An 18868-nucleotide genomic window follows, 5' to 3' on the forward strand; every position below is an offset into this window, starting at 1 on the left:
GGGGGCCGTGGGTGGGGGTGAGCTCGCAGCAGCCGCGGGGAGCCGGGGTGCGGCGGGGCGAGTGCGGGGGTTGTTACCTCTCTGCATTTAGGGCTACGAGTTCCCCACTGCCGCCCCGCTCTCCAAACAGTTAATTCTCCGGCCGGGGCTCCGGGCTTGGATGGCCAAAATTCCGAAGCCCGAGTCTCCCTCCCCGCCCCATTGGGCCGCAGCTTTTGGGTCTCTCCCGATCTCCCCCTCCTATTGGCCGGGGACAGGGTTTTTTTGGTGTTTTTTTTTCTTTTTTTTTTTTCTTTTTTTTTTTTCTTGACAGGCGCACGCAGCCTGCCTAACTCTTGCAGGGAAAAAAAAAAAATCCCAGAAGTTTGGATCAATCAGAGAGAGACAGAAGGAAAGGGGAGAAGGGAAGGAAAAAAAAAAAAAAAAAAAAAGCAATCCAGCCTGCAGCCCCTCTGAGCAAGTGCTGGGGACCTGGGCTGAGCACACCCTCCCGGCTCTGCCTACGGAGTATCCGCAGCTTCATGTAGTGCCTTCGGGAGAGTGAGGGCTGGTTCTTCTGGGGGTGCAGCTGGGAGGGGTGGGGGGAGAAAGGCGAGAGGCTCTGCCGCTGGTCCCCGGGCTCTGCGCTCCCAGCCACTGGCCGCTCGTCTGCCCGAGGGTCCGGGCTGGGGGATAAGATGAGCGAGAGGCGAAGATCGGCGGTGGCCCTCAGCTCCCGGGCGCACGCTTTCTCGGTAGAAGCCTTGATCGGGACAAATAAAAAGAGGAAACTGCGAGACTGGGAGGACAAGGGGCTGGATTTGTCCATGGAGAGCCTCAGCCCCAATGGCCAGCTAGGGGACAACGAAGACCCGACTCAGTGCCTGGACCTCAACCCCGGTTAGTGCCACTCCTTTTCTCTCCGGGACCCCCAGCCCCGCACCCTCCCCGCCGGGAGAACGGCGCCGGCCAGGGGAGCAGCTCCCGGGAAACATCCGGGGCTGGGGGTAGAGGAAAAGCGGGGGAAGTTTTTGCGGAGATTCCTTGGATTTTAATTTTAAATTATTTTAATTTTTTTTTTCCGTTTACGGGGACTTCTCTCCTACTCACTGCGACTTCCCCCTCCCCGTGCCTCCCCGCCGCCAACTCCGTGATCTCCGGGAGGGAACGCCGTGCCCAGTCAGCTCCTCCTTCTCCCTCTCTCCTACCTCTCCCTGCCCGCCGGTCGCGGTAGTCCTTCCCGGCTGTGTCGGGGCACGCGTTTCGCCTTGCCCCGGCGCTTCCCGACCATCGCGGGGGTGCCGTGTGGGTCGGGGGCAAAGGAGTGGGGCACGGCACTCGCATGTCCGCGGGACGGGATCCCCCCCGCTCCTCTTCCGTGTGCCTTTCCGAGACACCGGCCACAGCCCCGAGCCTGCCCTGGCCGGGGATTCGGGGGGCGGGGAGCGAGGAGGGGGCGGCCGCCCCAGAGCAGCATTGCGCCGAGGCGAGGGGCGCCGGCTCCGCCGAACGATGGGGACACGCTGCTCCGCACCGCGCCCCGCGGCGGGCTCCCACCCGAGACCCCCGCGGGCCGGGCTCAGCTCTGCAGTGAGGGGCTGGGGGCCTGATCCTCCCTCCCGCCACCTCCCCCAGGATCGGGCCCGCCGGGGCTGCGGGACGGGGCAGCGAAAGGGGCTCAGCCGGGAGCTGGGCCAGCGGGTGACGGGGGGTCCGCGGAGTCGGGCCTCCTCCCGGGAACCGGCCCCTCGGTGTGCTGCGCGGTGTTTGGGAAGAGGGACGGCGACACTTCCCTCGTGGCATTTGTCCTTTTCATTTTAGACTTTTATTTGGTTATTTATTTTTGTTTTAAAAGGGAACCGGTAGCTTGCAGTGATCATTTGGCTCAAGTGAAACCCTCAGTCAGCTCTTGTCCCTCCCACGGCTGTTTCTCTCCGGTCTAAAACGACTGTCCCGCAAAGGCGGGCTGCCCCCCCCGCCCCCGCCGCCCCCCCGCTCCGCGCCCCGCTCCCCGGCGCCTGCAGCTGGGGTGGAGGGAGCGGCCCCGCTCGCACGGTGACAGCGCGCGGGGAAAGCGGGGTTTAGGTAATTTCTCTTTACTTTTAGTATTCGGATGGGGGGGAAGTGTCAAGCGATTTCTGGGCGCGATCCTATAAGAGAAAGGGCAGATACTTCCTCCACTGGCGCCAAGTCCACTCCGATGCACTTGGAGAAGAAAACACTTTTTTTTTCCTTTTTATTTAATTTTTTTTTTTGCTCGACGTTCCCCGCGCTATCAATAAGCATCAGCTGCCCGAAACCCAGCATAAAAAACACCCTCAAAAATAAACAAAAAAAAAGGAGAAAGAATTAGAGATGGAGATGTAAAAAAAACCAACCCTAACCCTCTGCCGTAAAAATAAAAAAATAAATCTGTTAAGTGTTTTTGAAGGGAGCGAAAGACCAGGAACTGCGCAGACCTCGTCCCGCTTCGCTCTCAAGGAACCGCATTTCGCTTTGCTTGTAGCAGCCGCAGCCTTTCCCGGTGCGGATCCTAAGGAGAAGTAGGTAAAATCTGCTGTCTGGGAGCTCCCTCCCAGCGGAACGACGGGTGTAAAGGAGAGGAGACAGAAGCGATCGAAAATATCAACCACTAAAAAAATGGCTCACGCTTTCCGAGTCCCCCCCGTTCAAAATAATCTAACGAACGAAACAACAAAAAAAAATATCCGCTTTGTAAAATATGTGCATTGGTCTTTTTTTTGAGAACCGTTTTTCGTTAGTTTTTAGCCCCAGTAGGATGTATTTCTGAACTGTCTAGAAATTTACTTTACCCATTTCTCCATGAATTCGAAATAAAAAACCTGGAAAACTCCCCCTGCGCCAGACTGGAGAGCGGGAGAGAATGGCTGCTGATGCCTGAAACCTTAGAAAGCAAACGTGATGTTTTTCATAAAGCAAAGGAAATCAAGAACAGTTTGAGAAATCATTTTTTTAGGAGGTTGATAGACTTTAAATAAAGTCCGCGACTGTAATTTGCGCAGTCACTTCATTAAACCTAAATCCTCGGTGGTGTACCTTTGCTGCCGGGTGAGAATTGATTAGAGGCTCTATAATGGCCACCAAATTCCATCTTTACAAGACCCAATTAAGAACATTTTACACCTGAAGTATTTTAAACTTGACAAAACTCCAGCGATATCGCGAAAAAAAGAAAATTAGAGAAGGGAGTTTTTATAGCGTCCCAAAGGTTCAAAACCAAAACTCCAAGTGGCCGCCCTCGAGCAGCGTGGGGCTGCTCCTTCCTCCGGGGATACTAGCGGTACGGGGGTGCGCACCGGGCGGCCCCGCACACTCCGCGATGGACTGGGAAATCAGGCGGTGGTTTGGGGTGTCATAACGTGAATCGATCTGGCCCGATTTATCGATCGCTCCGCAGAAACCCCCTCGGTTCCCACCCGGAGGGCCCGCAGAGCTGGAAGCCCTCCGCCGCGGGGAAGCGAGCGCCGGCCGCGGGAGGGGGGGGGGGGTCGCTCTCCGTTCCGCAGCTCTTCCCCGTGCAGATGGGGACGGGGATTTCTCACCCACGCCTTGGCCGTGCCCGGCGGGGGGGGTCGGCGGGGCGGCCCCGCTCCGGTCCCCTCGGTGCGGGTCCGTGCGGCAGCTTCGGGGGTCGCGGGGGGCAGCGCGCGTCGTTGCCCCGTTTTGGCTAAAGCGTCACCCCTTATGTGGGGTTTTCCAGCTGTGCCCAAACCCTTCGGTGACAATATTACCCATCCGGTGGCCCCCGGTACCCGGGACAGCCGGCCCGCGGCCGCATCTTCCCGGGGCAGCGAGGCGGTGGGCTGGGGGGTGGCGGGCGGGGGGCGGCGTGTGGAAGGATGTGACACGCCAGCGGGCACAGCCCCCCCGGGCTGTCAAACGTGTCCCCCGCGCCCCCGCGTTAGGTACGTCCCAGCCATGAATCTTGTCGCCGGAGTTAATGTGCTGTTTTACGAGACTCGTTTAAAAGGGGGATAAAACCTGGATTTTAATCACGTGCGGGTTTTAATCACGAAGCTGTGAAAAGGAGTTGGGGGTTAGGGCGGCTGTTCCCCCTTCCTCCCGCCCCGTCCACGCAGGGCACGCCACCCGTGGGGCCGGGGGTGGTAGGGCTGGCGCTGCCGCCACGCAGCCGCCCCGCAGCCGCCTCGGCCCTCGGCTCCCGAGCCGCGGGGAGGAGGAGGAGGAGGAGGAGGAGGAGGAGGAGGAGGAGGAAGGTGGCGGGCGTCCCTCGTCCCCTTGGCAGGTTTGGTTTCAGAGGGCAGCAAAACAATGGGCTCGGGTGTCTCCTGGGTATTTATAGATTAAACCTGAGCAGCGGGAAAGGTCACGGGGGCCCAGGCGTTGCCTCCCTTGATGTATATGTTATTTACCATCGTTTGCAGCCGTGGCTGTCGTCCACCCTTCCCTCTGCCACCGCAGGGGCGCGGGGCAGCGCGGGCAGAGCAGGCGCGCCCCTGGCCCCCCGGGCGGGGTACCACGGGTTACATGTTGTGTCGGGGGGCGCATCCCCCGCGGCCGCGGTCCCCCGCACGGCCGCTGCCCCGGGCGCTCGGGCTCGTTGCGCGGAGGGACGCGGCGGCGGCACAGCGAAACGTGCGGCTGAGAAACCCGGCACTGCTCGGTGTGGGACCGGCCTGGCCCCCCAGGCAGCACGCCGGCGAGTCTGCAAACGAATTTCGCCAGCGCTGGCCTCATAGCGCACATCCCGTCTTTCTTTTTGATTGCATATGGTAAAAACTGCACACAGCAGTTGAAAAAAAACCCAACCAAAACCCAAACAACGGCCAGCAAACCAAACCAGGACATTGTTGAGTGTTTTCTGTTTTGCCAGCCCGCAAAGACATTGCATTACGAATTGTTTTTCGTTCCGTCTGTTTTTCTGAAGCTACATTAACGAACTACTGCGAGGCTTTGCGGCGCGAGAAAAAAACATTTTAAGACCTACAACGTGTTTGTTACAGCCGCTTATCCATAAGCTTAAGATCCGATAGCTTGACAGAGCCTTCCGTGGCTGGCAAGAACAAACCCACCATCTCTTTTACCACGGCGTGTTGTTTCTCCTGCCTGGCCCGGGAGGCTGCAGGGACACAGGGACATCCATCCCAGCCCACTCCCCCGCAGGGCACCTGCCCCTCACCTCTGTGCTCTGCAGCCCACCCCCCCTCCGCAGGGGCAAACAGTTTCTAAGAGTGGGAGAAACGGGACTGATAATGCAGGATTAAATGCTAATAATGATAATAATAATACTGATAATAATACTGATAATATTAATAATAATTTACCACTGCTTCTGAATGCTTATATTGATGAAGTCCCATTTTTTGAGCAGCGGCTGTTAAAACCTTGATCAGGGAGTGACTTCATTTGGTTCCAAATGTAGTTTCTCACTTCAGCTTTTGTTTGGGTGCTGGGTGGATGGAACTAGGATTTCAAGAGCTGGCAGGGAACTTTTTCTCATCTCTTTCCTGAGGTAGGGTGAATTGCTGTACACCATCCTTTGCACGGTCCTTGAGGCTCGCCAATGAGCAGTGCTCCGTAACAATGAGGTGTAAGACAGAGTGTCAGCTTTGCCTTTGGCAGAATTGCTAGGGACTGGGATTTATTGATGCGATGCCTTTCTAGCAAATGCGTGTGTGACTGGGGTTGTATGAATTCATTCCACCTGTTGGATCATCGGTTCGCCTCCTAAAGAGGGAGTATCGAGCTCGGATCCATTGTTCCCTTGTGTATACGATGGAAGGAAACATGAAAATCTGCCCCTGGTAACTCCTCTGCTCGCCCGTACTCTGGCCGCAGAGCTAATGCTCTCGCCCTTCCCAGAGGAGGCGGTTGCAGGAGGCAGATGGAGCTGTCCAGATGAGAGCCAGGAGAGCCCTGGGGGGCTCGGAAAGGGTTGCCTTAGTCAAGTTCATACAACTCTGACCTTGGAGCCGGAGGAGACAGAGAGCAAGAAGGATTTGTCTCTGCGGCAATATGCATCTTACCGCACTGGTGAACTCCTGCTGCTGGCTTTGCGAAACTCCTCCTGCAGTGAGGTGAATTGCTCACGTTGTATTAAGGGGGCAGGTAATAGAATAATAGAGACAAACCTTACTGAACAGCGGAGAATTTGAAAAAAGGCAGCGTGTCAAACGTCTTCTTTCTTTTATATGTATTTTAAGCCTGCAGGTTTTTTTTTACACAGGTTTATTCCATCTGCTGGGAAGGGGAAAGCTGCTGTTTCAAAGGACGTTTCTTGTCTTTGACAAGAACTTTGGGAGAATCCAAAAAGCTTCTGTTACAAGCAAAAGTCAAGTAATTCCTTACAAACCATCAATCATTTCTCCCTCCTCCCACTTGGGACTGAGTGCTTATATCAAATATCAGCCCAGCTAGCCTCTCCTCGGGCAGAAGTGTCCTGCTTTATCTGTATCTGTCTTTAAGGAAAACTGATGCTTTTTTCAGATGGAAAAGTTGAAAGCTGTCTTCCAAGAGCGCTACATTCAGGAAAGAGCACTACATTCAGGAAAGAGCACTTGCATTGTTTTACAACACAGGCGGTACCACTTAAATCACTTCTATTCACACAGATCACTGCTCCTATTTTAATCAGTTGGATTCCTGTGTGAACCTTTGCTTGCAGTCTTATGTCTTCAAAGGTCAAAGTGTGTGGCTTTTGTTAAGTTATCTTTTTTCCTGCCTTCTGATCTAGATTAAAAAGCTTACACTAGTTTAAAAAATGCACTAAAATTGGTCTGAGAGCACTCGGAAAATTCCTGGATATATGGAGACTGGCTCATATGGCATTTACATCAGTTCCTGTTGCAAGTAAAATTTATTCAAGTGTGATTTAAATCACCCCAAGTGTCCATATTGAAATCCGTAGTTTATACCGGTGATGTAAAATCGAGTTCAATGAAAGAAACTTAAGTCTTCTAAGACTAACAATGTTTCAGAGATCAGCAGAGTTTCCTGGAGAGGCTGAGCTTGCCAGTGCCTGTTGATGGAATCATAGGATTTTTGCTAGCTCTTAGCAGTCTGACATCCTCCTGAGCAGCACAATGACTTTGCAGTAATGGGATGGGACATTATGGTTAAACCCTGTCAGCAAAGGCAGGGGGGGTGTACAGGCAAATGGTCAGTGTCTGTCAGCCTGGCAGCTGCCTGGCTCCTTTCAGTAGAGCTGCAGTGGGCACCTGGGTGTGCAGGGAAACGCGAGCAGTGCCTAATCCTGCCCGGAGCAGCTCTGCGTAATGGGACATCAACAGAGTTGGCTTTTCTGGCTTATTATTCAAGTTTCTACAAGTAAAGAGTACTGTGCAGCAGCACTGAGCCATTTTGATTTTCAGAGACAAAAAATGGTGTAGCTTGTTGCTGCTTATTTCCAGCACTAGTTCACACAGGTTATGGTTCCAGCCTTTCTGCCTGCGAGGCATCTGCTGCTACAAAATCCAACGCCATTGCATTTCGTGTGGTAAAAGCTGTAGTGTGCATTGGTAAGAAGGGCTAGGGGAAGCTAACATGGGGTACGATAAAATGAAATTGAAATATCTTTGAAAGCAGATTAAGAAATTTTGAAACTGTGAGAGGAAGTGTAGTGCCAATTCAAATTTTAGCAACAACATTCATGGCGGGGACATCTTTTAATTGCGTATTCTGCAAGATTAGAAAACAATGAATCAGTAAATCAATCCAAGAAGTGACAAAAGCACTTGTTAAAATAATATTTACAATAATATTTACATATGCCATTTGCTCACTTGAGCTATTGATCTGACAGTGTTGTGAAGATGGTGAAAGGACTGTCTGAGTCCAGCCCTGTGGCAGAGGGCTGCCAGTGTCTGCTGTATTTTTGCAAAAGAGGAATTCAGAGGAGGATTTTTCATGTGGGGACTGAGCAGAAAAAAAAGTGAAGGTGATGAGGAGGCATTTAGGTTTTCTTGCATAAAAGCTATTTTTTTAAAACCTTTATTGAGAAATGGGAAAACTTAGGTTTTGGCCCACCTTTAAATATTTATTTTTGTATCATCAAACTAGCTCACATTTTTAAGTTATGCAACCATTTTAAAAATGGATCTCCAAACCACCTTGTTTAAATGAATTTAAAAATATTGTTAAAATAAATTGTAAAATGAATTTGCAATTAAAAATTAAGACATTTAAATTTAGAAAATAATGAGGTCAAGCATTTGGACATTCAAAACTGCTTCCCAGTTTTTCATCTTCAAAGTTCTTTGCCACGTTCTGCAGTATTTCATAAATAAGTTTCCATTTTTCTGAAGCTGTATTTTCTTGGTCAATTCACTCTATATATTTTTTTTAAAAAAAGTTCAGCTAAACTCTTGCATGGTAGATAGAACTCAGTCCCTGCCCCAGGGGACAGTTTCACTGCACTGCATCTGCACCTGCTCATTCTTCTTAAGGCTTTTGCTTTTTGGGAAGGAAATCTTCCGGTATTGTTAAATGGACACTCTCAGCCGTGTCCACACATGTGGCTCTTGGAAAGGAGCTTGGGAAGAAATTATTGCCAATCGCCTTTAAAAGAACCGATTTATCGTTTTTAAAGAGTACTTCAGCAACTGGTTAAGAACTGACACAAATCATATTAATAATCAGCCCATTTATATGAACGCAGCCACAGCAAAAATGGTTTGAAAATCAGTGAGCCAGGGCACACAGAGTGATTATGAATGACTTACAGTTCTTTGACTTCACTCAGGGACTGGATGCAGTCTTGGCTAGCATTAACTTTTTTCCCATGACCAATGAATTAACAAACCCAAGCCTCAACTTTTAGGAGCTTCAGGAAATAGAGAAGTCCCCAATCAGAAATCTACCCACAAACTAAGCGGGAAACCGGAGACACCAGAGCACCTTTGCTTTTAATGAGAGTGAAGAACTGTGCACCATAGACTTCTTAAGAAGCTGCCCCAGTTAATAGCAGTATCCCTAAATAAGATACCAAAAATGCTGACTGACTGTGTGGATGCAGAAAATAATTCTAAGGAGAACACGTCATAACATTTAGAAACGCATGGTGCATATGATGAGCAGGTTAGGGGGTCTTCGAAGATAGGTTCTTGTTCATGTTATGCCTGAAATGCCTGCAGATAGTTCTGTAAGTCTGAGTTTGCTGAGGAAGGAGAGATCTTGGGAACAGACAGAGAGATTCACAGACAGGCTGGTTTTTTTCACCTACTTGCCACATCAGATTGTCCTCAATCCTGCTCAGAGCATCTATTTGAAGGTCGGTCATTAAATGTTCATGGGTGTTATTGTCACCACTTCTACAAGCCTCACTTAGTTTGGTGAAGAAATTATTCCAGCACTGTCCTGTCATCCCTCTTTTGGCTTTGCACATAGATGCACTTCGCACAGAAAAAATGCAAATGTGTTTTTATTGTGCTTTAAGCAGTCTTTCTTCTCTGTGTGAAAAAACAGTAGAATACCTGTAGAGCAATCCTTTGTACCTCAGACCTGAACGGAAACACTCCCACTGGCTTTTGTAAAAGCAGACTTTGGCCTTGAGGTTGTACTGGACCCTGCTGCTGCCTTAACTTGTAAAAAAATAACATGCTCTAATTGGGATTGGCAATCCTAATTTTTCAGTTGACGTATCCTCTTGCAAAGCTGTGTATTGCCCCTGAGTTTGTTCCTTTATTTATCAGGTATCTGCAGAATTAGAAATCATAGACACTAGAAGTGTCCTATGACTTTGCAAAATACAGTAATGCAAAGGCTGCATGGAAGCGCGCTGAGGAGGCAGCTGCTAAAGGAGGGCCTGATTCTGCGAGGGGCTGAGCATCTGCATTTCAAAGGCCTCGATGGGGCCGATTTGCAAAGGTGCAGCTCTTGTGACTTTATTTTCAATGTCATTAAGGATGTGTAATTGCTCTGCTCTTGACCTCTAGCTTGATTTCTGCTCTGAGATGCCCTAAACAGCCAGTGGTCACCCAAGCACTGCCTCCCCCTCAGCACAGCTGCCAGGGTCCGAATCGCTTTGACTTACGGATGGGGATTTCTTTTTTGTCTGCTGGAATGCTGTGTCAGTCTGTAGGAGTTAAAATAGTCATGACAGTGAGGTTAATGCCTGGATGATCATTTTTATGCTATGGAAGGATCATGTTTTCCTCTGGTCCTCAGTTTTTCTGCAAATGGCGTACATGGTATGAACACTATCAGGATGGGTCAGATGTAGGTTTCTGGATTATGCCCGTCTTTGCAATTTCTAAGTGCTCCTGCCTTTTTAATGTGTAATACAGTAAAACAGTGCTCCATACAAGGCAACGAGGCTGTTATTTTTAAACTGAGGAGTTGTTTTTTTACTTCAGAAAATTTGATCTTTTTATGCCGAAAGGTTGTAGGAAGCTGAGAAAATATAGAATCCAGCACATGGCCGTGGGTGCCTAATGGTTTTTATTTTGCTGCAGAATTTAAAAGATAAATAGCAGATTTATTATTGTAGGATTTGGGGGTTTCCTGTGCCAGGCTCCTTGGAGCAAATAAAAAAAAAGTCTTCATTTACCATCAAACAACCCTAGCAAATTCTTCATCTGCCTAGCGGCAAAGCAGTCACGTTATTGACTTCAGTGCTGGGGAGTGTTACCCACATAAGACTGTACCATCACAGTTCTGCTATGCAGGTCCCTGCAACGCGGCCGGAGCGGCGGAAAGCCTACACTGCCCCGTCAGACTGCTCCCGTTATTCCGTACATAGTGATTCTGTTTACTCCATAACTCAGGAAATTGCGCTTGGGCTGGGGAGAGGGAGGGCGGCTGTGGAAGTGCCTAGCAGTGTGCCGTTACAGCAATGGACAGTAATTAATAGCTTTTGTGAAAATATAGTCATATAATACAGATTCAGGAAAAAAAATAAAAATCCATCCCGACTTGTTCTGCTTCTTGGAATGAAAGATTCAATTGTGAAGCAGCTGTTTATTACGAGTGTTTCAAGACTGATTGCTCGAGTTAAATAATTAAGGTGCTGAGCATCATTTATCCAGGGTAATTTGGGAATAGTTAATTTAGAAAAAATGGAGAGAGGCTTGACTGGGTACATGTGGGGCACACAAGCGAGTAATCCACTACGGTTACAGCCTTTAACAGAAAAGCAGTTCAGCCCCAAAAGGGGACGGCAAATGTCTGGGGTATTTGTTGCCTCTGCCCTTTTGCCACGCTGGATGCCCTGCCCTTGGTCATGCTCTCGGACAATCCCTGGGCTGGGGGGGCCCGGCCTTCTGGAGGTGCTGACTTCTCCTTGGGCTGGGAAGTGGATGAGGAGTAACAAATGCAGAAGAGGAGTGCTGTAGCTCAGCCTGGATGGGGACTGGGGGGTCCCTCGGTGGGGAGAAGGGACACACCGCCCCAGCGGGCAGGCGGCTCACCGCCCTGTCAGCTTCATTTGCATCCCGAGTTGCATGCGTACGCTCTCCTGGGGATGGAAGGATGGTGAAACCGGGAAGAGACGTGTTAATAGGGGCAAAGAGTAGGAAACCAGGCAGAAAGGGGGGATCACTGCTGGGGAGGGAAGAGGAGAAGGAGGCAGGAAAGGGAGCAGTGCAGTGCTTCATTTCCTACCCACCGGCTGCTCGCGGCATGAGGAGGAATTAGAAACTATTTTCAGACTTTCTCCCTGCATCTGGGTACCCTCCTGGTTGGTTTTTTCTTTTTCTTTTTTTTTTCCTCCCCCCCTTCTTCCCCCAACTAATGTATGGCATGGTTCCTATAATGAAATATACCATTTAAAATAGTTTCTGAAGGCAACTTTGTGGGTTGTACCAGACAAATGTGATCATTTGGTGTAGCTTAGATATGTGAGAGGCGTGAGGGGAAAAAAGGGAGAACCTCTCAAATAAGCAGACGTTCTCAGGAAAAAGAGCAAGGTTTCTTCCCATGGTCTTTGTTCTTCATGGTTTGAAGTGAAAAAGTTAGGCATTTCAGGAAAAATTGTAAAGACTCTTCTACATGAAATATTTTCTTTTACAGTGAACTCCACAGGATTTTTTAGAAAAATATTTTAAATCCTATTTGCTACTTTCACTACTTTTATTCAGGCCTTCAGCCTTTTAATAATCAATAGGTGTTACATGTGGAGTTGTTTTAAGTCTATTTTATTACGCAGTTGCATTGACTGTACATTATTGATTTCTATTGTATATGAAGTCAGATATTTATGCTTTATATTATTAATATTTAAATTGTCAGTGTACAGAAGTTTTTTATGTGCTGAGAAAACACATTAGTCATTATTGCAGTGAGTGTAGTTATTTATGATATAGGTATACCTAAAGGCAATTTCTAATTGATAATTAAATTATGCATAGCACATTTCTTATTGTTAAGGAAAGAATTAAACTTGACTTATGATAATCAACTGCTACCGATAATTCAGTCTTCCCCCTCTATTTGAAATTTTTACTTGTTATTTTGTTTATTGTGTATTTTTCCTGAGGGTAGGGGTGGAGGGGAGAGGGAGGCAGCTCTTTTGCACAGCAGCAAATTTTTTTTGAACTGTCACTTTGGCTAGGGCCACATAAATTACTTGAAGAATTATGAATAATAGTAATGGTTTCTTATTACAATTATTTGTGAATTGACCCTTCATCATTTTATTTATGAATATGCAGACGCTGCTGAGTATTCATGAAAATACTTGAGAGTCCTGAATTAAAATCTAAATAATTACATCTCAGATGGTTGCTATTCACTGCAGCATTTACACAGTGGTGTTTGCTGTGCAGATAAATGGGAGGAAAAAGATAGAGTGTATACTAGTTATTTTGTGTTTCTTTCCTGAAAAGTGTGTTTCTTTTTTAGTCTTTTTTCCCTGTTTCCGCTTCCTTTTTTCTTTACTCCAGATGCACGGTTGCAATATTTTTGTCTCGTCTGAGTCATGACTTTTCTCCTGTAAATCAGGATGCTTATCTAACTTTATTTCTGAAGCAAGAGGTGATTCGTTGTTAGCACTCGGGCTGTTACACATACTTGGACTGTTGCCTCTTTGGGACAGCCCGATGATCTCCTTTGCTTACATGTAACACTACAGCAGCGTGTCAGTCCACATCCAGGGCTTCGGGACATTACAGTTGCACAAAGAATAATATTTTGAAGGTGTTGCTGGTTAGTCACCTTCCTTTAATAAGACAACATTCACACCAACCGTTTACACTGCGGTTGGTTAAATTTTTTCCCGTGTACATACTAAGATGCGATCTTCATTTCATATGCCAGACTTTGCTTCTTTGAGCACAGCAGGTCAAATGCTCTTAACCCTTCCCTGGTATCTCTGTCATTAGGGAAATGGGGACTTCAACTAGGATTTGCCATTATGTTACTTGTGGTCTGAGTTTGGCATCATTTAATAATGAATTCAAAGGGACGCTCGATGATACTCGAGTAGGAACTCAAATCTCAATACAGTGGAAACCCTAAATGAATAACGAAGAAATAATGAAAGCACAGTTCTGTGAAGTAGAACAGAGATAGTGTGTTGTTTCTAGTGAATTTCTAGTGAAATCTTTATTTTATAAAGGAATATTTTGTGAAAAAAAAAAATCAGAAATTCCTGAGGTATGATTCTTCTTCCTCTGTCTAAGACGTTGAGAGAAAACCCCCTTTCTTCTGGTGTATCTTAAAAATAAACAAGGGAGTAGAAAGCAGTAGTTTCTCATTTGTGGGTACAGAGAGCCATCTGAAGCTGAAGTCTCAGTCTGCAGAATTTGCAGAGCAATTAAAAATAACAAGGTTCCCAATTCTAATTGTTGGATCAAAATACATCCTGATTTAGTAACGAAAGCACAGGAATCAGTCAGTGACTGAGTCCCTGACACAAGGGATTTGCAAAATTGGAGATTTAAGGGTTTCATTTTCTTCAATTAAATTTTGGCTGCCCTCGCACAGATATAAAGATTATTTTTTATGCGGACATGACTTTCAAAAGCTATTTTAAAATATTTGTTTCTTTGTTTCTCTTCAGAACAGTCTATAGATACCTATTTGGGACCAGATTCAGGAAGCAGCTGAGAACTCTAGCCCATCCTGTCACTGTATTTAAACAAAAGCTTAACAGTGACAATGACTTGTACCAAATATCTAATATTCCCCATTTTTAGTGAGTGTAGTTCTCCCTCTCTGTTTTGTTCCCCCCCCTCTGGGATTTCTTTTGTTTAAGAATTAGGGATTTTTTGGCAGAGAACAGATTCTTGCTGCTCTTACCGGTTCAGAAAAAGCGACTGCCTAATATTGAACAACAAAGAATTTGGGTTCAAATCCCATTTTGCTTGCTATATAATTTCTCCACGTTGCATGCATGTATAAGCCTTTATATAGATAGATGCATAATATGTACATGTATATGTTATACTAACAGTATTTTGGATATATATATTTTTTAATAGGACTGTAGTCTAGTCTTTTTCTAGGGCCACTAAAACCCTAAATTTAATCATTCAACATACTTTCACTATTTTAGAAATACCAATCTTTTCTGTTTCTATTTTGCAATTACAGTTTGTTATGGCAACAAGTATTAGATACTAGCATTACGTTTAATGGCTAGAAATAAGAGAAAGCTGCTCTGCAAGAAGTTTCAGGCATTTGGTAATGAAAGCTACTTTCATTTTACAATGGGATTTAAACACCTGTTTTTGCACAGGGCAGCAACACAATGCCTTACTTTTTTAATGGGACAAGCACTGTTTTATGCATTGATTTATCCAAGCAAGTTTGCTGCACATTCCTAATGTTGGTAACTTGAAGGCAGAACTGTCTGCTGTCTTTGGTGAGAACCACTTGACAACAAAAGCATTCCCTTTTATCCAGCAGATATATTCGTGGCAGAAAGGGTTTCCCTCCAGGCAAAAGTGGAGGTGAAATCCTCTTTTAGAAGGGCAATTCAAAAAATTCCCCGTGTTAAACAGAAGTGCAAAAAACTCTTTTAATGAAAGACAGATTGCAAACCTTTGCCTAAGATTATCACTCCACTAAACTGAAGCAGAGCAGCCGAAATTCCTGCATCATTTACATCCCATGAGCAAGGCAAGGGCAAAAGCTGGAGGGAAAATACTTGATAGCACAGGAGCAAACAGCTGTGAGGAAGAAAAAGCTGCGCTTTTAGTCGCTGAATCTCTTAGCAAAAGAAAATAATAGTTTAGTAAAAGCCAAACTAAGCAAACCCTGGGCTGTGCCATGCCATAAATCCTTAAAGGGACACTCTCAACTCAGATTTTTTTAAAAAAACACAACAGTTCTGAAGTCCTCCAGTTTCTGCTCCCTTTAAATACTCTGGCTGGCACTTAGAAGTGTATAAAACAACTTCAATTTTTGTTCCTGGGACCCTTCCCTCTTTGTGTTTGCAAAGGTGGTTTCTGTTAGCCAGTTTCCTCCTTGCCATCTGAGGCCCTGATCCTGCCAAAATGTATTCATGTCCTTCACTGCGGCGAGACTCCCATCAAAATCCCTCCCAGCAGGAAAGGTGAGCTCACATTTATGTGTTTGTAAAATCAGCTCCTAATTGTAGGAGAAAGAGAAACTGCACAGGGTTCTATCCGTGGCACAAAGTAAACAACAGAGAATATAGAGTAAAATATATTTCTTTAATATTTCAATTATAGAAACAGTAGATATGATGTCTAACTCAAGTAAGGGACAGACCCTTCAGAAAGGAATGTGATTTTTCATGTTATAAGTATATAATTTTAAGCAGAAGTAGCTATTAAAATAGCATGTATTGAAATTATTGTAGTTGCGAGATGAGGAAGCAAGTTCTTTATTTTCATTCTATATTTTCCTTTGAAGGTAACACTGTCAAGCCCTTTTGTTGCTTGCCATTGAGCTCCAGTGGGACTTTGATTTTATTTCCCTGGTGCGTGATCTTGGTTTGCGTATTTAGCAGTTCTGATTATGGAACTTTAGATGTCCATTCAGAAATTGCAGTATTTATTAAGTCATCTTTTACGGTGGCAACACATAACAGCATATTAAACAAAATGAAATTGTGACCCCTTATATGTCCTCATTCAAAAAAAAAATAGTCTCACTGAAGTCACTGGGAGCTGGAAAATACATCAGATGCAATTTAGACATTTGTTTGAACCTCAAAGCTTAAACTGCATTTGAAAGTGGAAAAAAGAAAGTGTGCTTAAATAATTTACATGCTTTCAAAGATGCTATCAAGATTTAAAGTATGATACTGGCATGCATGACCATAATTGAAAGCTCTAGCCTAGCTGTAGCATGCTCCCTTTAACTTGTGCTAGAGCTGGCTGAGATAAAGACTGCAGACCTGCTGTCACCTTCTAGAGCTCGGTAAGGTCACTGCACAAACCTCTGCCGGACCCAGCATGAGGAATGGGAACGAAAGCAGGCTGAGCTGTTCGGTGGGAAATGATCTTTCTTTCTGGGTATCAACCTGAGATGAAAGTTGGGGAGTTTGCTGTTGCTCAGGGTTTGGACTTCAGTTCCAGGAAGGTGATGAAGAAGAGAGGCAATCGTTGGCTCTCATTCTCTCTTCTTGCACCTGGTGCAGCTGTTTTACTGAGAGCCATTTGCAGAGCACAGGCAAGATGTTAGTCTCTAGATCTTGTAAAATAAAATACAAATGGCAGCACAGCAGCACTTCAGGAAGATTTTATAAGCATTTTCCATTTCAAAGGCCTAGCTTTGCTCTTCTGGATTCTTGACGACTTTTAAAGGATATTTTTGGTGAAAGAAGCAAGCTTTGTGCAAGCAGCTGGACAAATGACTTGTGTTATGTCCTGATGTCCTCGTCACAGAAGTGTTAGTTCCTCCTGCCCCTTCCCCAAGGGCTGTATGCTGTTGTTTACCAACATTTTCACCTCCACATATTTTTCCCTGTATATCCCATACTATCCCAATTTCAGTCCCAGCTCCTCTACTACAGCCAGGCACAGGGTAGTGTTTTCTCTGTCTAGATCCTGTCTTGGGATGTTCTGTCTGGATGAGCACACAGACCAAGTAGCCAAGAAAGCCTGTTAGTTGAGGGTGCTGATTTGTTTAGACATTGATTTTCGCAGAATTTGTAGAAATTTAACTCCTTTGAGTCCTCTGTCCCTCTGTGAAAAGTTGCTTGAAGCTGACCAGTGAGTCAGTTTGGATCAGTGGGTCCAGAATATTAAGGGGAAATGGAAAACTGCCCTGCTGATGGCCTCCTCTGAGTCCAGTTTCCTAAGAAATAAAGCTAAAATAGGTAGAGAGACAACCTATCTCCTCAGTTTTACAATCCGGTGTTCAAAGATGGTGCTTTAGGCTAGAGTTATTTTATGTGCTTATGAAGGGGTGATGAACAAACAGTGTTCCACACTTTCCCGCAGTTTTTGTCCTTTGTGTAGCTTCATTCTTCAACTTTCAGATCTGAGAGCCACTTTGGGAAACAAACCCAACTACAGAATGCTTCAGCACACACTGCTAAACGGCACTGATTCTCTGTGCACAGGTCTTTCAAACGCAACATTTCCTCTCTGATGCGGAGAGATAGCTAACAAAAGGCAGTCTATCACAACTAGTGAACAAAGTGGCACCTGAAGATACAAACCGAACGTCAAAACTCAAAGCATGGGTCTGGAGAGGCTGCAGCCCCACACGCAGGCCCGCGAGGCGAGGTTGTGCGGCCCGGCTTGGCGGCGGGCCTGGAGGCTCTTGGCTTCCCGATGGCCGGGCCCGGCGTGGGGCCCTGGGGAACGAGCGCGGGCCAGGCCTCTGTGCACCTCCTGCTGCACCTGAAACCGGGCTGAGGACGTGCTGGGTTTGATCCTGTGGATTTTGTTTCAGCCGGTGTTTAAGTGTTCGATCAATGATAAATAAACCTGTTTGTGTGTGAGACCCGTTATCTGGTATCTAAAGTACACTCAGATAGGGTGGAACAGGGATTACCGTTTGAATGCAGAGCTTCAACATGAACTCTTGTTTTGTGAAGTTCAGTGTATTAAACTGCATGATTAAAATGCTTTAGGGTTTTATGAGTGTCATTTTACTGGCTTGATTTTTCTGTGTTGCTACACATTTAACTGATGAACTGTAGTATTACCTTAACGCTGACTCCGACAAACCGTTGAAGAGCATTTTCCTGGAGAGGGCTGTGCCTTAGCCACTGCCCCTTCTCTCAGGCTGTTTTAGAAGCCCTGACAACTCAGAAGGAAACGTTTCCCCTTCTTTGGTAAATGTTAACATTTTTCTAATGATAATTAATACAGAACTGACCTTTCATAATTTTTCGGTGGTTTGATATAAATAGTTACATCCTCTGAGTGAAAATCTCCCTGGCAGGGAAACCCAGATTAAGAAGCCATTTACCACATAAAACTAATTTAATCCCCATACTAAGGCCTTAGTATAGTTTGTTGGCTCTTGTGTGGAATACTGGATATGAATTTCACCAGAATATTTATAGTTACAGCATTCCTCCTTTGTATCACCATCTGCTCGCCACCTCTGTTTCTCTAGCTGAGCTTCAGGGTCTGTACCAATGTCAGCGGAAGCTTTAAAATCTGCCATTAAAATAGCAACAACAGCAGAGATCTGCTGTTAAAATAATAGCAACAACATCCCTCTGTGGGATGCTAGGGAACACACCACTATGGACAGGCCTGATCCAGCATTCCTTTCCTGCCCTGGCAGCTTTAGTTAGGTAAAAAAAAGAACAAAAAAAAAAAAGAACGCATGGGCTGACTCCATTTGTGTATAGATAGATGGAAATATGGAACTACTTTCTCCCATTGTCCTTCTGGCTGAACGCTGGGGAGAGAGTGGAACAATGCATGGAAATGCCATTGAGGGAATGTAAAGAGATGCTCGGCAGATGTATTCAATATAAACAGAGCTAAACCCACTGATAATGTTAATTTATACGTTTTCCAAATGACTCTCCATG

General features: G+C 46.2%; 1 protein-coding gene across 1 annotated transcript in view; it reads left to right on the forward strand.

Annotated features, from left to right (window-relative positions):
- Positions 1–582: 582 nt before the first annotated feature.
- The window catches only part of TBX15 (T-box transcription factor 15), a 98435-nt gene continuing 80149 nt past the window's right edge, over positions 583–18868 (forward strand). Inside the window, exon 1 of the mRNA XM_027798458.2 lies at positions 583–879. Coding sequence (XP_027654259.2) covers positions 678–879 — 202 coding nt within the window. The 5' untranslated portion in view covers positions 583–677. The remainder of the gene's footprint in view (positions 880–18868) is intronic.

Source organism: Falco cherrug, chromosome 5 (assembly GCF_023634085.1).
Source record: "Falco cherrug isolate bFalChe1 chromosome 5, bFalChe1.pri, whole genome shotgun sequence".
In the NCBI taxonomy this organism is placed as follows: Eukaryota; Metazoa; Chordata; class Aves; order Falconiformes; family Falconidae; genus Falco; species Falco cherrug.